General features: G+C 37.8%; 1 protein-coding gene across 5 annotated transcripts in view; it reads left to right on the top strand.

Annotated features, from left to right (window-relative positions):
* The window catches only part of LOC131438847 (protein grainyhead), a 454,054-nt gene extending 432,289 nt beyond the window's left edge, over positions 1–21,765 (top strand). For 2 of the 5 annotated variants that reach the window (XM_058609182.1, XM_058609181.1), the window contains 5 exons: positions 15,641–15,820; positions 15,881–16,032; positions 16,152–16,347; positions 17,430–17,494; positions 19,357–21,765. In XM_058609182.1, the coding sequence (XP_058465165.1) occupies positions 15,641–15,820; positions 15,881–16,032; positions 16,152–16,347; positions 17,430–17,494; positions 19,357–19,483 (720 nt within the window). In that variant the 3' untranslated portion in view covers positions 19,484–21,765. Of the gene's footprint in view, positions 1–15,640; positions 16,033–16,151; positions 16,348–17,429; positions 17,495–19,356 lie in introns of all 5 variants that reach the window. The other 3 variants (XM_058609180.1, XM_058609184.1, XM_058609183.1) reach the window with 2 other exon arrangements.
* Positions 21,766–22,454: the final 689 nt, after the last annotated feature.

Genomic DNA, 22,454 nt, shown 5'->3' with positions numbered 1-22,454 from the left:
CGCGAAACCTGAAATTATGAAAGCACCGTACTGAAATGGTCTTATTTTGAGCTGAGGAAAAGTTAGGCTAAAGCTTGCTTCAGATAGTATTGGAACAAAGACAATTCCTTGTATTGTATTAATTTTTCCTGTAACACGGCTCATTAGACGGCGCACACCTTCTTCGTCCATCGTTTTAGCTATCTTATACCACCAGGTCGTCATCTGATTGATGTCTTTGACAATCTTTCCCTTTGGCTTGAGTCTCCTCTTCATGATTGCCCAGTATTTCTCCCTAGGGCGGACCTGGGGGCAGTTAGGTGGGTTAAGGTTTTTCGGAACAAACTGGACCCTTTTCTCTGCATACCATTCTTGAACGACTTTGATGTAATGACAGCTGGCCAAAAGATTACGGGATGGTCGTGGGATCGAACGAACGGCAAAATTCGTTTTTGGAGACACTCTTTTTGGTATAGCTCCGATGTCATTGTCGTATTTGTAACGAAAAGTTTCGTTTTTGCAACAGCTGCAAATGCCCTGCCAAATCATACATTTTCGTGCAAATTTGTCGGCAAAAACAAATTTAAGTTTGGCTGGAACATCCCCCCGAGCCGTTGCCAAGTAAAATTATTGACCTGGGATTTTCCCGAAGTCAGCCTTGACATAGGATTCTTCGTCCATCAGAAGACACCCGTCGAACTTGGTTAGCACCTGGTCATATAGTTTCCTAGCACGAATTTTGACCACACTATTCTGTTTTATGGTCCGATTTGGCTGTTTGCTAGCTCGATACGACTTGATTCCTTCCCGGAGTCGAGTTCTCCTCACGGTACTATGGGCAGCACCGAATTTTCTGGCCAAATCACGGTCCGACAGATTAGGATTCCTCTTAATCGTCTTCAAAATCTTACCACGCAGTTTCCGGTCGACAGTTCCACTCCGACGATTGGCTTGAGGCTTCCGAATCGTCGTCAATGTTTCTTTATACCGTTTGATAACGCGCCATACGGTATTTCTGGACAATTTCAGCTGTTTAGCTAGCCTAGATGCAGACCACAATGGATTTTACAAATAACTGTGCACAATTTTTTCCCTTTTTTCGGCTTCCATGTTGATTGTTTACAAAGTACAATCGATTTGCGGAATGTCAAAAATCATACGTGAAGCAGACAAAATACTCGACACGTGGGCGCCAAGAACTTCCAAATTCGTTCACCAGGAGTGCCACAATATGAGCAAAAGTTTGTTCCAATTCTAAATGAAGCAAACTTTATTTCCAAAAAAGAGCACTCGAGCACATATCTTAAACTCTCCAATTGAACATTTGGCCACAAACCTCTAACACATATAACAAAAGTAAATCTACCTGTGGCGAAATTTTAACGTAATATTTTATACGTTTTAAATCGAGCAATGTTTTAAAATAGTTGTACTCGTTTACACAGGGTTGTACTCACCAGCACCACTTCGGATCCAACGTCGTTTGAACTGCGTCATTGTCTACTATCCAAGATGTACTTTGTCATGATAGAGATGACGGTCAATCCTATTCTAGTAGGTTATCTCTTGAAAAGTTCGATGCAACCTCTCTTATATCAACACCAATAATACTCGATGTTCTCCGTATAGCCCTTTCGTGCGGCAATTTCAACAACTAAAAAGAGAGTACATTTTTCTGCTTCAAATTTGTAGCAAAACCGTCGAATTTCGTACCGGCTATGTTGACCCCCGCTTTCGGTTTATACATCAGTCTAATCAGCTCTGTCGTAGAACGAAGCTCTAACATGATCTTCCACAATTTGTTTCGTTTCACTGAAATACTTTAAAATCTACAAACAGATGATAAGTCCATAATTTATCTATCTATATATATATATATATATATAAAAGTGCAGACATCATTCTTTGTAATCGCACCACGTAAGATGATTCTTTTTCTATTTGAGAAGTTTTCACCCCCACCGGGTTCGCACATCAAAAAAATTAGAAAAACTTGCCGGAAAAGTGGGAAAAATCCATAAAGTTGTTTTGTATGGACAACGGAATTTTCCGTAAAAAAAGTTGTCTATGCTTGCTAGATCATCGAAAGGTGTTTGGCGCATAACGAGTTGCATAAGTGCTTTGCCGTCGAAGAAAGGAATACTAGATCGTTGAAAGAATCTTTTGGTGGCTACGAGTTGTTTTGTGTGAAGTTTTCACATGCATACTTGATCCATCGTCATTCCGAGCCACGTGCTTAATTGGGTATCAAAATTATTGCATACTGAATGACTGGCGGAATGCATATGACTATTCTAGAAATACAGCAGGGGAAAAAGTTCTGATATCGTTCACCAGTTGATGGATTGTGTGTAATAGAGTCAGATGAATAGTATTGGTCAACGCTGGCGCGAGTTTATCAAATCCGAAATTTTTTCAATGGATCAATGAAAATACTGTGCTGTAGAAGCGCTAAGGTTAAACTAAGAGATTTTACTTGCATTTTGCTATCGAATGATTTAGATTACACTGAGTTCAGATAATAAGTGGCAATTACATCAATGATTACCATGATGAATTGAGACTGCCATTTTATGTTTCATATTTTGTGAAGAATGTTCAAATTGGTAAGATCAATATTAAATTAAAATTCAAGCGTCGTCTCTCCAAGTTCCAAAGAAAAATATTCTCTTCATTATGCGTAGCACTTTTTGGAAACCTGAACGTACAGAAAAATTTCTCGCTGCTTGAAAGCTGTAGGGGTAGATGGGGTAAAACGCACCCCCTAAAGAAATGTTGCTATATCTTAACTATAGAAAATAATATGTAAAAGTTTCATGTATGACTAGCTTCCGTCACCATTATTTCTCATAATTACTAACAAATGCATGCGGTATGCATTGCAAAATACTCGAAATATATTATTTTTCAAAACAATTACAAAAATTTTTCATTGAAATAGGGTTTTTACTCGATTTGAAATGCTCGAATGTTGTTTACCATACTCTGAGCGCTCTGATTTGCCTCCAAATACCCCAGATGTTGGCTACGATAGCTCTTGCTGGAGCGCCCTATCCTTGCACCGGGCTGGTCTTTACACAATAACCAAAAAATTTATTTCAAAACTCAACTAAAAATTAAGTTCAAATACCGCAGATCTGCCAATCGAAACAGTCAGCAACGTTAGTAAGTCGATGATGTTTCTTGAAAGCATTTTCTCCGTTCCTGTTTGAACAGTTTGGATAGAGTTGAACCGATATTTAACGGTCTTCATTAGAATGTTTCCGAAAAAAAACAGTAACTTTATTCTTCCCGTCTCGAAACAACAACGATGCAAGATACAAGTACAGCCCACTCATCACGTCAATGTCAGGCGAAAGCTGAATGAGATCATTAGCACATCATTTCGAAGCATCTCCGAATCGGTCATTGCGGTTCCTGCTGCTATCGTGTGCCCTCCGGGTACTGAAACAGGAGCTCTGGCCGTGCTCGATTAGGAAATGTGCAAAAAAGGGGAGCGCATAAAAACAAAACTTTAGCATGGTGCAGTCGCCGTGGCAGGCGGAAGAAACACAAGACTATGCCCCCTACAATCTGCATCTTTAGAAGACTGGTGTTAATGGACACCGGGAAGGGCAATCGGGAAACCGTTAGTTACGTTTTAATAGCCCCGGACGCTTGACACTGCGTTGATGGCGTGGTCCATTTGCACCAGTCCACATGGTAAGAAGGGGCATCATCAGCGCGGAATAAGGAATGATCTAATTATGGGTACCTTTCGGATTACCCGTTGTTGACTGGCTTGAATCGAGCAAGAAAAGTGCAATGAATTCCTTCGCCAGTTACAGCTTACAGATCAGTCAAATTCTTTATGTGGAAGTCCCAGCAGCACTAATGGCAACGTGTGATCATCGCGTCCATTTCGCGGCGCAATCGTTGTCGGGCCTGGATATCCAGGCAATGACACACGCCGACTCCATTTGTGGATTGAATGAAGTTATAATGTTGAAACTGTTTTTTCGCATTTTAAAATGCGATAAAAAATAATTATTATTGTCTGCAGGAATGGTGCAACCGGAGGACATTTGCATAAATAGATTTCGCTTTAGTGTTACTTCTTCCCAACAGGTCCTAACCCAAACAACAGTCAACATTTTAAATCATGCGCTTTATAGTCATTATACAACAACAACAACAACAACGGCGTAGAATAAACTTCGGCATCGTCTTAGTAAAAATATGAAACCGCCTCGATAATAATACATCTTCAAAACCCTCGTTCAAAGTTCACGCCATCCGAGGTGTCATAACAACATACATCCCGGTCTTATCGCGCAAATCAAACGCAACCGAACTCACATCCGTTTACTTCTAACCGGTCAACTAGCAACGAGACCTCGACTACCAAGCGTGATCGTTACCGCAGCCGCAGAAGCCGCCGCAGACCAGGTGTTTGAAGCGGTCTTCAAAATTGCAATTATCATAAATATCATCGGATCACAAAGCTGTGCGCAAAAGTTTCGGAAGCCTGACCACAGCAGCACTTGCTGCGATGAAAAAGTGCGCATAATCACATGAATGGCCATTTATTATAAATTATCGATCGCAAATTCTCCTTCATTGTGACTACGATTGATCACGCGGTTGGCCTTTCCACTATCATCTGCAGCCGCGCGAGCTTCAAGTGCCCGCAACAATTCACGAGGTGTTCTGTTTGTTTAGAGGATCTAACATTACGTTACGGCCCGTGGGTACTAGTTTTCTCTTTTTTTTCTTCTTCAAATGTACATCACCTAAGCTCTCTGCGCTACTCGATCGTCCTTACCATCATTACCATCATCTTCAGCCCATGATCGATGAAATGTTTTTCAGTGCGGTTTTATTTCTTGGAATATCTCGCACAATAACGTCGAAACGCAATGAACAGCTCGTTCCGCCCCGCCCGGCTCAGTAAATATGGCACAAGGGAACCAGGCCTCAACCAGATCGGGAACACGGCTAGCATGAAAAAGTTACTCTATAGCGGGAAAACATAGTTACTAAAGGTTACCGGATAATGACTACAATTGGGAGAAGGGAATCTGCACCAGCCTCCAATGATGCCGTCAGAATTTATTGTATCTTTTTTTCACAGTGCACATCTTTCCTAAATCCTCATTCATCGCGGCTAATTCATCTTGTTTTACGGCGGACTCCGTGCCTGTACGATCGGTACTTTGCCGCGTGTGTGCTCGGGTGATTATCGACAGTACAGTAGTTCTTCGATTATCGTATGGATGTTTTTTCATGATCAGTTATCCTGACGCGATAGATACTGTACTAAAATCTGGACTTATTGAAAAAAAATATATGACCGTTGTATAATCGAAGAGCTGCTGTACTTGCAACTTTGTTACTTCCCGCTTCATAATACACTACTGAATCTAGGTTTAATAGATTCATAACTGTTCGTAAAGATTATTCATTCACATGCTTCTACAGCTAAGTCTTTTATAAATCTTTTACACATAAAAGTGCAACTTAGTTATCTCAACTCATATGGTATCGAAAAGAGTTTTACGGTAACTATAATTCATTGACTTCAGTGGCTTCTTTTAAAAAACTCGCTCCAGCAGTTTTGGAATACCTCAAGGCATTCACTTTGAATCCTTTCTATTTTTAACTTCCTTAAAAGATAACTATTGTTTACTAAAATGATATACAGTCGAATTAGCTAACGATTCCAAACTATACTATTAGATGAAAATTTATAAGACACCGTCGTTTTATAATCACAGCTGGATTTGTTTGAGAATTAATGTCTTGTCAACATCATTTCCCGTACAGTTTCATTCTCGCCTCTTCATTCTAGTCTGTATTCCCGTTAGGTACTGATAAAAGTTCAAAAAAGTGCAATTTTACAATAGTCTTTTCTTGCCCTAAGTGATTAAACTAAAGAAACAAACGAATACAAAAGCCTCTTCATCGAACCAGAAGCATTTCAGCTTGAGAACTGTAAATGCCCACTGAGAAATGGGATCAGTCATCGGACCAACTGTGGAACGTATTGGACCAACGGAGCACTTACGTTGAACGTTTTTCTTACCGGGTGGTAAGTAAACGTCACTTGCGTAAGTGCCATACTTGCCATTTCGAGAAAGTGATTGTATATGAATCGAAAGAGTGATCATAACTTCAACTGCTCTGTAGTCTATAAAGTATGATACACTAAACTGACTTGGCGAGCAAAAAAAAAAAGATCGCGACAATTTCAAAAGTCTCTGCAGAAGTCTACACAACAAAAAATGTCTGCAGCGCTATGTACGAAATCTACAGATTTACAGACAAATCTGCAGATCTGGCATCTCTGGTACTAACAGAACTCTGACGTCTATAAACGACAACACAATCATTGTTTTTGTTTTTATTATTTGCTTCTTTTCTGCTAGTAGGAAAATTCGGAAGTAGGGTTATAAGTTGTACAGATATTAAAGAGAGCTACATACAAAAAACTAGTTGCTTTTCGTTGATTTTCTCAACCATGTATGTGCAAAAAAAGAGTGTGACTCATACTTCAAAAGTCATACTTTGGAAGCAAACAAGATAAGAAGTAATCGTGAAACCAGTTTTACTGACTCAATATTTCTACTAACTTACTAACTTATTTAAACGCTCTCTACGAAAAGTGTATTTTCGGACAGTTTAGGGCAATGCAAATTAAAAATGTTTACCGCTTCAAAATTGTTATTGAAGTGAAATGATAACAATTTTGTTTATTTTTGATAATACATTTGGTTCAATAACAATGTACTGAAAAAGAAATTTAAACAGCTGTTCCTGCGATTGTTTTGCACATGTTCGCACTGAAAATAAAAAATAGAAATGCTTTTTCTGCGAAATATTTTTCAGCTACTTGATGCCCCGTGAACATTTTAGTAATAAATTGTATCTCGGAAATTGAAATCTACACTCTTACCAGCCGCTTTCTAATTTTGGGTAGAAACCTACTCAAGATCAACTAAGGTGCATCCTCTCATGTTTAGGTGATTAGCGTATTACATAAACCAGACTAACGAGTGATGACTTCAATATTTAGGTAAATGGAAGATTGCCAAAGTGTTGTCATAGCAACTTTGGCAATGCTCGCTACCTATGTATTACGATCAAATTAAAGTTTGAGTGATTTATTTACTACCACTCAAAAATAGTTATTTACATACATCCTTACTGGACATAAACAGACCCTGTCAGCTTGGCGTGAAATCAATTTTCAGTTCAGCAACGCCATCGCACGGCATCACATTCAACATATCATGTCAATTGTATGGGACACGCACGAATTTGACATTTCTCTCCCCTACTTCTATGTACGAGATTCGATGCGGGCTCGTCTGAGGGCGCCATGCTCGCAAAAAAGGATGTTGCCAATGATTTGTTCGGAAAATGTGAGATCTGGATATCTAGTTAGTATGATGTTTTTGACATAAGTCAAACTTAAGTGACACACCACTCAAATTCATAAAAAGTGCACATACTCTAAGCTTGAGTTACCACCCAACTACTAATTTTTCAGTCAAAATTATCGTATTTTTCACTCTAAATAAGAACAAAATATTTTTTTCAAAATTTGAGTGAGTTTAACTCAAATTTGAGTACCTGGCCCTCAAAATAAAAAAAAATCTTCTTCGTTAATGTTTATATACATAGAATTCTAGTTAAAGTCATTCTTCTTTCTTTTGAATGGGAAGGGCAAAAAAGTGATTCAAAAGCATTTCCTTCGGACCGGTTTGGAGTCAACATTGAATGCTTTTTATATACTTATGTTAGACTGAACTGAAAACAACTATAATTGATGATTCCAGGTTTCGAAAACCGGATCTAGAAACGGCAAGGAATAACGATGTATTCTTGCATTCCTAAATTCGATTAGAATATTCCGATAATGGAAACGCACGGAACTGCAAGAAGTATTTTTTTCACTCAAATTTTTGAAAACTTTTCGCTTACTCTAATGTATGAATAAGCCTGAGTAAATTTTACCCAAATTTTGACAGTTTATGAATTCGAGTAAACGCAACTCAAACCATGAGTTATGTTTGAAGAGTGTGTAAAATTTGGATGGCACTCGAATTATTTTTTACCTAATTTTAGGTAGCCCATAGAAAAGCTCGTCTTCTCAAAAAAGTATATGTTGTTCTCTATTGTTGATTGCGTCTTGATATCTTGAAAAGACTAATAGTTAAAAGTTATCTATTTTATTTCAATTAACAGAATAATTGGTTCAAACAACCAAGACACGTTTTACTTCCAAATCATGAACATTTTTAAATCAACAACTACATTAGAGCACACAGCTGGAAGTTTTATTTATCTCTAACAGAACTGAAACTGGAACAAACGTATCTCCAGCAAGGCGTTTTAGTTTTACTTATTCGAACAGTTCTACGGTAAAATTCGAAACATTCGAAATTCGCTGCCATTCATTTTTTTTCTATATTTGGAACACGAGTAAAACGCTGCTGGAGTTGTCAGTTGTTTCTCTAGTTATAATTTCCAGATTTAAATTTTAAAGCTGACATAAATTATGCAATTGGAACTAGAACACTTCTGAACATGCCCTAAGTTGTTACAACACAGATATCTGCTGGGAGTGTGTCATTGTTCAGCTGTAGTAATGACATCTCATTGTAACATTTCACTTTTACTTTGGTGTGTGTCATTGCTGTATTAGAGAGATGTATTGAAGAGAGAGGTAAGCTGTTCGTGAACGGTTCAAAAGAACCAGTTCTTCTGGACGAATAAGTGAACAACAGTTGAAGAACAATAGTTCTCGAAACCTTTTCAAAGAAAAAATAAGAGATTGACTTCTAAGAAAGTGTATGAATAACTGTTTACTTCGAAACGGTTGTAGTTTTTAAGTGCATGATTGTTATTTTAAATACATGCAAAAAAGTCACTCCATTCACTGTTAAAGAGTTCGTTATAAGCGAAATATTATAAATTGCTCTCGTACGGTTTTTGCAGAAACATTTAAAATTTCTGAAGAACGAATGAACGTTTTAGGAGAGCTAGTTCTTTCGGTAGACCTATCAAATTCTTAACGATTTTTTTTTAAAATAACTGTTTGGCCCATCTCTAGTGTGTATGGCATTACTATGCTGTCAGTATGATAAATCAAAACTGGCAATGTAGACAAAACAGCAATCTATCATTTGTACTGAATTAAAACCAATAAACATCGGAAAATCAACTACTAATCAACTTGTAAGAGTAACGAACATGATAAAAGCAAATAAATCTTCTGGGTTGTCCACTGGAGTTGCTCTTCTAGACATAGAAAAAGCATTCGACAGTGTTTGGCACAAAGGTTTAAGCAAAAATGTCTGATTTCCAGTTTCCTATTTATTTGATCAAAATGATTCAGAAGTATTTAACTGGTCGTACTCTTCAGGTTAGCTATCAGAATTGCAAATCTGAATTGCTACCCGTACGAGCCGGTGTTTCGCGGGGTTCGAGCGTAGCTCCAATCTTGTATAATATTTTCACTTCTGATCTTCCAAATCTACCCGTTGGTTGTCAGAAATGGCTATTCTGTGACGACACAAGTCTGTTAGCCACAGGTAGAAATCTAAGAATGATCTCCAGTCGCATACAAAGAAGTTTAAATATTTTCAGTGATTATCTGTCAAAATGGAAAATTAAACCAAATGCAGCAAAAACGCAATTAATTATCTTTCCTCATAAACCAAGAGCTTCTTTTCTTAAACCAAACAATAATCACATTCTCAAATTGAATGGCTTGGAATTGACATGGTCTGATCAAGCTAAATACTTAGGTTTAACATATGACAAAAAACTCACTTTCTTGGATCACATTGAAGGAATTCAGGCAAAGTGTAATAAATATATTAAATGTTTATATCCTCTTATAAACAGAAATTCTAAGCTCTGTCTAAAAAACAAATTGTTAATTTATAAACAAATTTTCAGACCAGCCATGCTTTATGCAGTACCAATTTGGTCAAGTTGTTGTTCCACCAGGAAGAAAACGCTTCAAATTTGAAGCGTCCTCCCTGGTTTAGCACAAATGAGTTACACAGACTCACAAATATAGAACCATTAGATGTAATGTCACATAATATTATAAGCAAATTCCGACAAAAATCGATGCTATCTTCAATTGAATCGATTCGCTCTCTGTATTAGTTAGTAAATTAGTATATAAGTTCCTTTTCCCCATTACACAAGTAGGTTTAGAATTTTCCCTACACAAAAATCTCAGAATTGTGGAAGCAAATGATGTCTTCATGGTAACAACCAAATCATGTATATAATAGAGCTGAAAAGTCACCACTTGTGGCTGAACACCCAATTTAAATCTTGATAATTTAATTTTTACTCATATTATTTCGTTTTTTAAATATTTTGGGAATACTTTTAAGGCAGTTTCCATTGCGGATTTGTATCAATCTTGTATGATGTGCCAAAAACAACTCTTTTCGTAACTATTATATACCGCGCAGGTTTTTTAAATATTCTTAAACACTTTTCAAATAACCGGAAATAAAAGTCGTACCTTCTAGCCGATCGCTTGCGTAGTTGGTTTGTAAATTTAGCCAATAGACGGCGAGACTGCCCATGTAAAGCAGGTCAAGCACTCCACCAACCGTAGAAATGATAAGTGAACCTGCCAGATAAAAAAATGGTATAACATTTACCAACCTGTTCGGGACACTGCGCTACTTAGTTGTACATGTCGCAGCCTAATGTGATAAATGTCAACGCACATCGGTACCCCGTCCTTCCTGTCACCTCCATCGCCTGGGGACTACTTTTCATCCGACTGATTACAAGTAACCAAGCGTTCGGGGAGCCCAGAACGGAAGTCAAATCAAGAGCTAATTAGCGAAAATGAAAACAGAAAAAAGCGACTTCAGCAATGGCAGTGGCGTCGTCGCCGTCGTCGTCGTCGTTGTTGTTGTTGTTGTCGCCAATGAGCTACGGGCCTCCGCTCAATCTATCACTGTAACCTGCTTCCTTTTCAGAACTCTTCACCACGGCTAGCAGTCATTATCGCTTCAATAAAATTTATTGAAAAATTGTTACGCGTCGCACCGGTTCGCAGAAAACCGAAGATATATCGAACAGTCATGTTTTCCCGTCGCCGACGCGCCCCACACACCACCTTGCGTTTTTTTTCACCGTTTGGATATGATGTAGTGAGTGAGAGAGAGGAACAGAGGAAAAAAAAAAGTTTGATATGAAATTTTATGCAATTTAATCCAGCTCAAATACGCGCGATAACGGCTCGCCAGACTCTGGTTGATGTATGAACACCAAGATGGCGTTTGACGCGAAACGACGCGAAAGGATGAAAACAAGCAGAGATGATAAACCGATAAAAATGAATAATTAATAAATAAATAGCTCAATTAAACGATATTTTGCGATTGGTCGGGTAGAAGAGGGTTTTACTAGTTATAATTAAAACTAATAAATATTGCAACTCGGATGTGTCGTGCCGAAGGCAGAGAACTTAACACTCGCGCTTGACATCGGTGAGTGACGCGACAGCCAGACGCTAAATGGCTATTGTAAAACTGAAAACCGAGGAATAATATTAAAGTTATTTTACATAAAAATTTATCATTAATTTATGCAAATCATTTTGATCGTCACCGTTTGCGAAATCGCCACCACCGCCACTGATGGTAATGAGTGTTCACTAGATTAGGTGCAGTGGGCCTGATTGTCTCCCTAGCTGTCAGAATCGATACGTGTCGTGTGACGTAGCTAACTACTGGAGACATCAATTACCGACTAGTGTCAATCTGATAATTGTCTGGTGCAATTCTTTGTCATAACTTAGAGTCCAGTGGTGTCAGTAAGTGTTTAAGGCTTCTGATTCTGTAAGTACAACTAAGGGAAACATTTCCTACTGTCGCAATTTTCTGATGGTAAATAATAAGTGCAGGTCAAGCGCATTTCACCTTCGAGAACAAAGAGAAGCGATTCCGGTCTACAAAAAAAAAACAGCACACAGTAGAGGCCAAAGTGTACAGGATCTGGGCATCACCCGGTATGCCCAGGTAGAAGCTTCAGCATGAATTGGACGTGCCATTATCTGACCCAGGAAGCAGAGCGAAAAAGGGAAGATGATTATGATGAATGTAAGACAACATAATTCTCATGCTTACCAATAATTGCGTGCATGCATATGTATGCATGTTACATGTCTTGCATTAAGCGAAAAAATGTACGCCAAAAGAACATGAAAGCGCGCATGCAACATGCGCAAAAAAAACAAAGAGGCCTCTTAATGTTTATGGCTCTGGTTTTTAACTGGAAGTATTCGGAAACAAGGCAGAAAATATACCGTAAATGTTTATTAAAATCCCATTATTCATGTAACGAATCGGGAAGGCAATTGACTGGACGAGATCACGCCGGAACCTACAAAAGACGGCCAAAACCGAAACTGATTGCAATTCTGCGCTCAACTTATCCATAATCAACGAGATTAGGAAGATGCATTGTTTCTTTTAAGTTGAGTTCGAGTGGGCTCAGCTTCGACACGTTTGTCAAAACCATCAGCTGTCAAACAATCCTTGAGGCATTACAGTAGCGAGCTAACATGGCACTGTGTTGAAACCTGCCAGTGCGACACTGTCAGTAGTCACGATCATTTGGTTCGATATCAAATAGGCTCAAGGAGGAGATATAAATATTCATATGATTAATGTGCCTGTGTATTTCTATCGGTCTATCGGTGAGTCGTGTTAGATAATGAGCCTATGATAACCTAAACAATTTCGAAACATTAAACTGCGCCATCAACGCGGGACCATAAATCGAACAATCAGTGCTCTGGCGAATTATATAAACAGAACAGAAAAAGTAACTCGTCATGGTGCGCCGATAGCCGAAGGGCGGGACACAATCCGAAAAACAGGTGGAATGACGTTTGCTGCCTCAGGGTTTGCAATTGGCCATGGAAATATGGGGTGAAAATTTACGTCCGTCAACTAGCCTTGCCGTGCGCATGCGGGAAACGGGACCGAATATCTAATTATTCCAAATTTCGGTGATCCTTGTGATAGCGAACCGTCACTGATGTGGACCGTTTGAAGAAGAAACCCGTGTCCACATGCATAACTGTCGATATCTTTAACGGGAATTTTATCTACATGTTTATCAAGTGTCGCGCTCATCTTTCCTGCTGCCGTCGGCAACCTGACAAAAATGCCTGCAAGCTTTCATCGCTAATCGAAAATGAAAACTATAAAATTTTAAATTACCTTCAGTAGGAACCTAGATGCGTTAACGACTGTGTGGTTTCCGACCAAGGAAGTCATCACCAGCTACTGTTGTCTCAATCCAATATTTTATGCTGTAATTTGCAATTTAAGCGCCCACCTGAATCATTGCAACGGTGCGGTTTATTGCATCACAACGGCATCAAAGAACAAACGGTGCTCAGCCAATGAAAAGAGAATTAAATTTTATAAGCCCATTTGTAACCTCCTTTTCATTTGCGTTCCGGTCCATAGGAGATCTTTGTTTGTCCGAGCGCATTTTATGCATCCCTTTGTGTGCACTGTACATTCATGCCCCCAAGAGCTTCGTAATGATTCATCTACACTAATGCCAGCACCTAATGATCTCTTTATTGTTCAAGAATGAAATTAGCCGACCTTTATACCGTGCTAATACATAAACTTCACTACAATGTTCAATGTGGAGTGTGCAATGAAAGCAAAGTTTATTGTGTCAATCACTCAATTAGTATACCATCAATCATCGTTGATTCTTTCGCTTTGAAGTGGTGTTGAACTCCGAACGATAACTTTCTAACCCGTTACCGTCTAACGGGAACCGACAGAGTACCAATTTTAAATATTCAAACAGCAACCACCTACCGATACAAACTGCATGTGCAATGATAACAATATGCTGTCACGAACGCTTAGAACATCTCATGTGAAAGTTAAGATTCTTCCGCTACCTTACCTTATGGAACTACCACATGCTGAGTGTCAATTATCTTGGAGGGAAGCTTCCTTGACCTGTTTCTAGAGTTCAGTGGCGGATGAATGAAATAATCCCAACCGACTAGCAGTATGAATGGAACCACTTTTTTTCTTTAAAGTGACCTCACAATGCATAGTGAGAGACTGAAACCATGGCCATATCTTGCCATGCGCAACCGATCCTAGAAATCCTCTCTGGTTGAACCAGCTCAATTCAGATGAATGTTACTTTTCAGTATCATGCCAATCATGTAATGATCTTGAATATATTGGCTTAATAGATAAGACCAAAATAGGATCAATCACTTAAAACTTTCGCGTCACTATAACAAAAGAGAAGAATTGCGTTTTAACATACAGGACTGATTACAGCACAATCCGTTGTTTGTAGGCCGAGAATAGTATACTGTCTCGACGACTACTGATACAATTCCCCTACGTTTTACTGGAGTACCCAAAACCAGAGAGAACAATTCTCGATGCACATCAATAAAGGTCTCAATTGCAAATTACAATTTCGCTTTTTTTTTACTTACTCTTTCAATTATTACGGCATATATTTTCCAACAATTTCGGCCTGTATTTTCCAACAATTTCTTGACTACAGATCGAAAGTCGATCAGTCGTTATTTTAGATAATCAAAAACGAAAGTAAATAAAGAGAAACTCTCATTTGCACTTAGGACCTTTTCTCGTGTTTGTCTTCAATTGTTCGTGTGAAAGGCACATTTCTGACAGTATCGTTTCGAACGGGCAAACGACCTATCAAATACAATATGAAGGAAACAAAAAACTGCAAACGATTCGGATTAAATGTTTTGAATTGTTGCCGACGAATGAGATGACTACTTATTACTTACTAATAACATATTTCAATGCATCACTTTTCGTTTCGTTAAATTTCACACGCAACTGTCACTATTTGATAACTAGCTATTCCCATGTTCGAAGCATGCTACGATCACCTTATTTTCGACAGTCATTTACATGTTGATACACTTGCAACGCAAAGATCTCAATTAGTTTTCCGTCAATCATGATATAACAACAATCACATCACGTGTCAGCGTCTGCCAATTTGATCGTGTATAGCTCAATTGAACTAAATTTGAAATGAACTTCTCTCACGATACCCACTGTCACGTTGCGTAGCGAAAATGACACTTTGCAACAGCTCAGGCATGAGAGCAGAGATGGGAGCGCGTTAATAAAATCATTTGAAAAGTCATTACTTCAGCTGACTGACAACGGTATAAAATTTCCATTTTGTACGCTCGCTGGTACTGCGCCGGTTACTACGGGGATGCAAATGGACTTTGTCTGCAATGTCTACCTGTAGCTCCATGCCAAAGGATGCAACAATATTTTACACATTTTTAATGAAGATAAGCTTTTGCTATAATCTCATGCACGTATATAAAAATGAAAAATATCTATATCTGTTTAGAATGCTTGTGTTCATTTACCGGTTCCCAGCGAATTCCAAGCGAGTTAACCGTTGCAGTGAGGGCGGGCATTTTCCGCTCGTTGCTAGGTACTACTCTCCTCATCATACAATTTACAATCCCGATGCCAAAGTCGGTCACAGTGAATGAGACATTTGAACGGTTCCTCCCCTCCTGTTTCGTGTATTAACAGCGCGTATTTTCTTTCGTTTCTTCACATGCAATCAGGGTGCTGAACGCAAAACGCGCGATGAGGAACGGCGAGCCGCGAAACGCAAAATGACAGCAACTGGCCGGAAAAAACTGGACGAGCTGTACCATCCCGTCGTTGATCGATCTGAGTTCTACACGATGAGTGACCTGATGAAACCACCGGTATTGTTTACACCTTCGGAAGACATCGATAAGGTAGGACGTGAAGGTATGAATGGTTGGCGTTCTGATAATACCAATGTACCATTTCTACAGCTTACGTCAATGGACTTGCCATTCTACGGGCACGATGCCGATTCCCTTTCCGGGGCTTCCGACAACGTCAAGTCACCATTTCTACTGCACGCAAACAAACCCGCAACGCCAACACTCAAATTTCACAATCACTTCCCGCCAGATGTTAACACGTGAGTAAAAAGTCGGATACAAATTCCAATATTGTCTCTCGCAACGAGCTTATCTAGTAACTGGTAAATTCACTTAACCCTTTTTTATTATTTCTTGTTTATTTCGCATATCATTACAGGGACAAGAAGGATCCTAGCATCATCATGGATGGATCAATGGTAGGAAACATGTCCGACTTTGGGTCGCAGATCAAACGACAGCGAATGACTCCGCCACTGAGCGAGCGGGTTATGCTGTACGTTCGACAGGACAACGAAGATGTTTACACACCTCTGCATGTAGTCCCGCCTTCGACGGTCGGACTTTTGAACGCTGTAAGTTGATTATCTCCCTCGGCAAAACCAAACATTTTGGAAACGCAAAATACTTTTCCGGAATTCCATGATTCAAACAAAAACCAACACTACTTCTTTGCACCTACTTTGCGGTGAATTCAATGCACCTTCGTTGTGGAATGTAGTATCATTGTATTTGAAATCCTGGAGAAGGAAAAAGGTTACACAGATGTCGGCCCAATGTGAACTCATTGCTCTAGCTTGACAACCGTGTCAATCTGCTTTCTGAACACAAGAGAAATTGACAGGATAATCGGAAATATTTGCGCCAATAACCAATTTATTCATTAATCCGCTTTGTGTTTCTGTTTAATAATTAATTAAGGCACACTAGAAGACACCAGCCTAAACTAAGACAGCGGCGGTTTCGTAACTAAATAAATTTAAAAAAAACAGGCACCCAATTTTTAATACCTCCTTCGTTTTAGACACTAATTCCTACACTTTGAGAGCAAGGGTTTGCATTAACCATGAAGCAAAAAAAAATCAACCAATCGCCTTATCTTTATATGTTACCTTCCCGAGTGAATGTGAATGCGCTTATGTTTTGGGTTTATGCTAATTAATAAACAAAAATCAATGTGACTCAACAACACACCAAAAAGCACTCAACGCTATTCCGGCAGCAGGGAGTAAACGAACCCGGAAGCCAGATTATTACCATCATTCATCTGTCATGTCGTTTGTATTTTGTAAACTTCCTCTTCCCCGCCAAATAGAAAGACGTCACTTATGTTGTTATCAGTTTATACAATTGGTTGCGCCACTTGTCCAAAGCCCATTGATTGCTCGCAGAATTAGGTAATGCAACACTAAATTTGATTATTGGCACAGAGTTTTCCAAATTTGTCATCCACGCTCTGATTTCAAAGAAAACGAATTCAATGATAATGATCACGGAGGCGAAAAAGTATTTTGTTTTACCAATCTTACAACAAAAAAAATCCGACCGGTTTGTAGCTTCGATCAGACTTCCTACGTTGGCTGAGTCGATGATACAAAACGCAGACTTTCCGATCTGTCTGTCCCTCTACAATGGTGTTTTCTCTTTGCTATTCCAGATTGAAAATAAATTCAAAATTTCGACGTCGAGAATAAATAGCATTTATCGCAAAAATAAGAAAGGGTAAGTTGTGTTACTTCAATCCTTCTCTCGGTACGAGAACCCGAAACCATATCTTTTCGATTTGTAGTTTCACATTATCTGTCTTTCCTTCTGCATAATGAATCTTCCTCCACAGACCTATCCTCAGTAGTAGTCAAAATTTGCTCATCTATTCATCTCATCCTTTCAAGCGAATGCTTTTTTGTGCTGTTTCACACTAACAACTAACGTTTTTAATCGGGTACTCACAGCGGATTAGTACGAACGGTAAAAGCTCTAACCTAGGCAAACTGCTTGAATACTCACCACAAACGAAAATAAAAGCGAAACCCAAACAAAGGGGGAAAGCTTACTTCGCTAGCCGAAAAAACCCCTAAATTTATACTGTTGGTGCGGACTGTACAGCTTTTTTTATCGTTTGGCAGGCATCTTTTGTTTAATGCTGCACGAATCACAACGTTCATGGAGATTTTTGATGTTCGAGTTCACAACTCTATGATTAACTTACAAAGCAGTACAATTCTAACAAACGTTCCTAATATATCCAAGTGGTCAATATCCACTTTGAAGAAGGATTCCGGATGGCTCGCGAAGGGTCATTCATAAAAATAGTTGTAAAAGAAACGTTGTTTCTATCTTGTTTTAAATATAATACTCGAACGTTCATTCGAAACTACTCTTAAAAGATTATGTTGTTCGTATTGCATGTAGAATCGATAACTATCTAAAACTGAAATCGAAAAAAAATCTATGAATCAGTTGCAACGACTAATTCAAACTCGGAAGCGGTTATTGTGTTCGATTTAATGGGGCATGCACGATGGGGTATTCTTAACTTTATATTGAAATATTTTATGTTTGTTTCTGCGAATAGGATGAACCAATGTACCAATGAAGAGGACACATGTTATGGACTCATATCATGAACTGAGTTTTATTGCATACAAAAACCCGCATGACACAACCGCAATACTTCCTTCCAACAAATCTCGGTTAATTTTTCAAAAGGGCGTATGAGCAAGTGACAGTTTCTCTTTAATCACTCTCTCTTTCGATTATTGTGATGTGATTAAAAAGATTTTCTTTGATATCACTATTCTGTTTGAAAGTCGAAAGTTTCGGGTATCATTTCATGCAAAGAGTTGAGTGATACACGTGGAAACCGCTTGGTAATTAATAGAAGAGAAAGTAAACAAAGAGAAACTGTCACTTGCTTATACGCCCTTTTGAAAAATCAACTGAGAAATATAAACCGTTGTTGAATGTTGTAACGGCTCATATTCTTTATTCAAGTTCTCGACAAACATTAGAAAAGGTCCTTAGTGCAAATGGCAGTTTCTCTTTGTTTACTTTCTCTTTCAATTATTACGGCATTTTCCTGTATTTTCCAACGAGTTCTGAAGTGTAGATCGAAAATTGATGGTTTCAGTCATTATTCCTGAAAGTGTTGTAAAATGTTAGAAAGAGGGATTGTCGATATGACCGTAATAATCGAAAGAGAAAGTAAACAAAGAGAAACTGTTATTTGCACTTAAGACCTTATCTAACATTTCAAAACTTGCATGTCGTTTGATGTAACTTTTATGGAAATATATCTATTTCTAGTTTTTGCAGAAAATCGTTTAGATTACCAAATAGTATATTGTAAACCATTGTAAATTTAAAAAAAAGTCGCAAGATGAAAAGCACTTTTGACTCTGGATGCTAACAATGCTAACAAAGTTTTAAATAGTCCGTCCCAGCATTTTTGTTCGGAACTATACCTTTTTTGCATGATTCGAGTAATGTTTGAAACTAGCTTCGATGTTCCAAATATAATCTGTTTATCATTATAATGCACACCTAGACAAAGCCACTGATTAAATCATTTTCCTAACTTTCAGAATTACGGCGAGAATTGATGACGACATGATCAGACATTACTGCAACGAAGATATCTTCATCCTGGAGGTCCGACAGTTCGAGGAGGATCTGTATGATATCACGCTGACGGAACTGCCGACGCACTGATCGTCGGGGAACCTTATTTCTTTATAGCATAAGATAAGCGCTTTCTTTCAAGTTTTCTATAGCAGAATAAGGTCAACATATTTACTAGACAGTGCCTTACGAGAGACATTCTAACGTTTAAATGTATAAATTGTTGATATAGCAAGTACTACTCACGAGTGAGTAACAGATGAATAGCATAAATGTTTAAGATATTACAAGTTTTATAGTGAATATGTCTTTTAATTGTTTAGATTTATTTATTTATTCGTCACAGAACAGAATCAGAGCAGTAGATATGAAGATTTTTATGACACAAGCTGAAACATGCTCCTCATGGCATGAGATTCAATGGACAAGAAGAAGAGGAGGAACATTCGATTTTACATCAATCAAACGCATTTATATTGACCCCTAGATTATTTGCCTCAACGAACAAAATAAGCTGAAAATACACTTCAAGATCTCAAAGCATTCGTACTTATAATCGGGGCAAATCCGCAATCAGGAAGAATTCCATTATGATGCAGATAATTGTCCAGACCAATCGTTTTGCTCAACTATCGGGGACGATTGTGAACAGGAATTGATGTGTCTACTGATAGTCTTACAATCCCATCCCCCTGTAGACAAGGCGCCATTTTGAATCCAAATCAAGTGAATGATAAGAAAGGTTCGAGGGCACATCGTTCCCATGAGAATAGATTTCAAGCCATATGTTTTAATTTAGATAATAGCAATTTATCTTGCTTTCACACACAAAATAAGTACTTATCTTTTTGATTCTAAATCACTTTTCGTCGAATAAACGTACTTTGCTGGAGGAAAAGGCGCAACAAAATGAAACTTTTTGTACAACAAAACAGTTTTAGATAGCTATTAGCGATCATCCATCGGTTGCAATATTAACAGTAACTTTGAATCGTAACAATAATGTAAGAGAATAGATTGATTAACTGTTAGAACCATAAGTTGAACACTCACTTTACATTCCATGACAGAAAATTTCATTTCCATTTCTAACGAGTACTACTTTTTCAATCATTCACAACGCTGAAACGTACTTTCATTCTTCATGTATTCTAAGGAAAGAATTTCACTTAGAGTAGGTATACTATTTTATAAGGAAATCCCCCTTTGATAAAACTGCCATAATTGAGAATACAAATAGTTTTTAAGCAACAAACACGTTTAATTACTAAAACATCTAGCAACAAAAGAGACACTACATCATTAATTGTTAAGTACCTGAGAGATTTAAAGCAAAAAGTAACAGCAAGGAAAAATAAGTATTGTTGATGCTAATCCACAAATAAGCTGTTCAAAAAGCAGTATAGAACGGCGTCAAATAAGCGGAAAGTTAATGTGATATAGAAAACAAACAAATGCTGCACGATTGTTGTTGTTTTGACCGGTCTTCACTAGCGGACACCTCAATGCAGTAGACTTGCCACGATCGTAAAACTATTTCTTAAGAAAAGTCAACAAGCCTGATCGTACGTCTATCGATGCCGATTGCCATACCCACAAACATCGATCCTCCACTCCTTTTTTTTTAAATGACCGCAAGAGAAGCCACTTTGCGTGACTAACTTTTTATAGAAATTTTAATAGAAAAAATAGAGCAACACGTCGAGTAACTTGTGCAAATTGCTATTCTTTTAGTAGCATGCTAAACAAACTAAATAAGTAAACCACGGATAACTTCTTATCGCTTAACGATCCATTATTATCGCGCTACGAAAATAATTGCAATATTAATTTTACAAATCACGTTCTATAAGCGGTTCCATAGGCTATACACTCAAGGTAGTGAGTGTCCTAAGAATGAATATTTAACACAGCTATAAATAATATGACAATGACAACAATCAAGCATTTTCGTGAAAGTTTTCTGAAAGTAGTAAACTGTAATGATTTCTTTTGGTGGTGGATAAAGAACAGCCTTTACAGACTCTTCTGTTTATTTTTTATTTTAAACTATTTTCGCGTTTCATTTAATAGTAATGCTATTCTCAGTAATAGCGCACAATTAGTAGAGGAAGTACACACATCCAATTCAGTAATAGTTTTGTAGAACAATGTTTTGCCATTTAAACGTCGAAAAAGAAGTAAAAATATATTCGGACAAGCACAAAAATGTGACTAACAAATAGATTAAGGAAATATCAGCTAAGCAGTAAAACATTTAAGTAAGAGATTTTCAATATAGTAAAAAGAGCGTTTCTTATTATGAAAATGAATTTCAAAATTTTCTATTGTTATATTTTATAAACATTGAATAAAATATGATTTTTACTAAATTTGGTTGTTTATTCTTGAAAGTCAAAATACCAAATCCTTTCTCTTGAAGGTTTTTAGTTTTGAGAATTGAAAAATTGAGCCAAGGACTCTTTGCTTTGAATGGTTCTCGATGATTCCGAATAAGTTCTTCAAAAAAATTCACTTTTGAAGTAACGATAGTAACGACATCTCATCCGTAATGTTGGCAACAACTGTATGATGTGTATCTATCAGTTTTGCTTGAATGATGTGTATCTATCAGTTTTGCTTGAATTCAGCGAAAAGACATTTGTTAATTATTTCGTTTATTTCAAATATCATGTACTTACTATTTGGTATCAATACTCCCTACTGATAATGAACAACGAACAACAAAGCTATTGTAAACTATTAGATTGAGACCATTTTTAACAGTTCAATTGGAATCAGCTCAGCTGATCTCTGGTTTTAAGGTCACAAATAATAATGTAAATATGGGGTTCACGTACAATTCGCGTACATTTCGTTCCCTTCAGGCATCATTCATGTCAAAGATAACATCGTTTTTCCAATTGGTTCCTCATGCCACTGTTGGTTTCGTATGTTTTTTAATTCACCGAAGTGAACTGACTATAGTGAATCTCAAATTATTCAGCTTATCTAGTAGTTCGATCAAGTACTACCATCTTGATTCGTTAACTGCACTGGGAAATCATCAAAGCAAAGCCTT

Source organism: Malaya genurostris, chromosome 3 (genome assembly GCF_030247185.1).
Source record: "Malaya genurostris strain Urasoe2022 chromosome 3, Malgen_1.1, whole genome shotgun sequence".
Taxonomy (NCBI): Eukaryota; Metazoa; Arthropoda; class Insecta; order Diptera; family Culicidae; genus Malaya; species Malaya genurostris.
The sequence above is the reverse complement of the archived record's forward strand: the minus strand, read 5'-3'. Positions and strand labels throughout refer to the sequence as shown.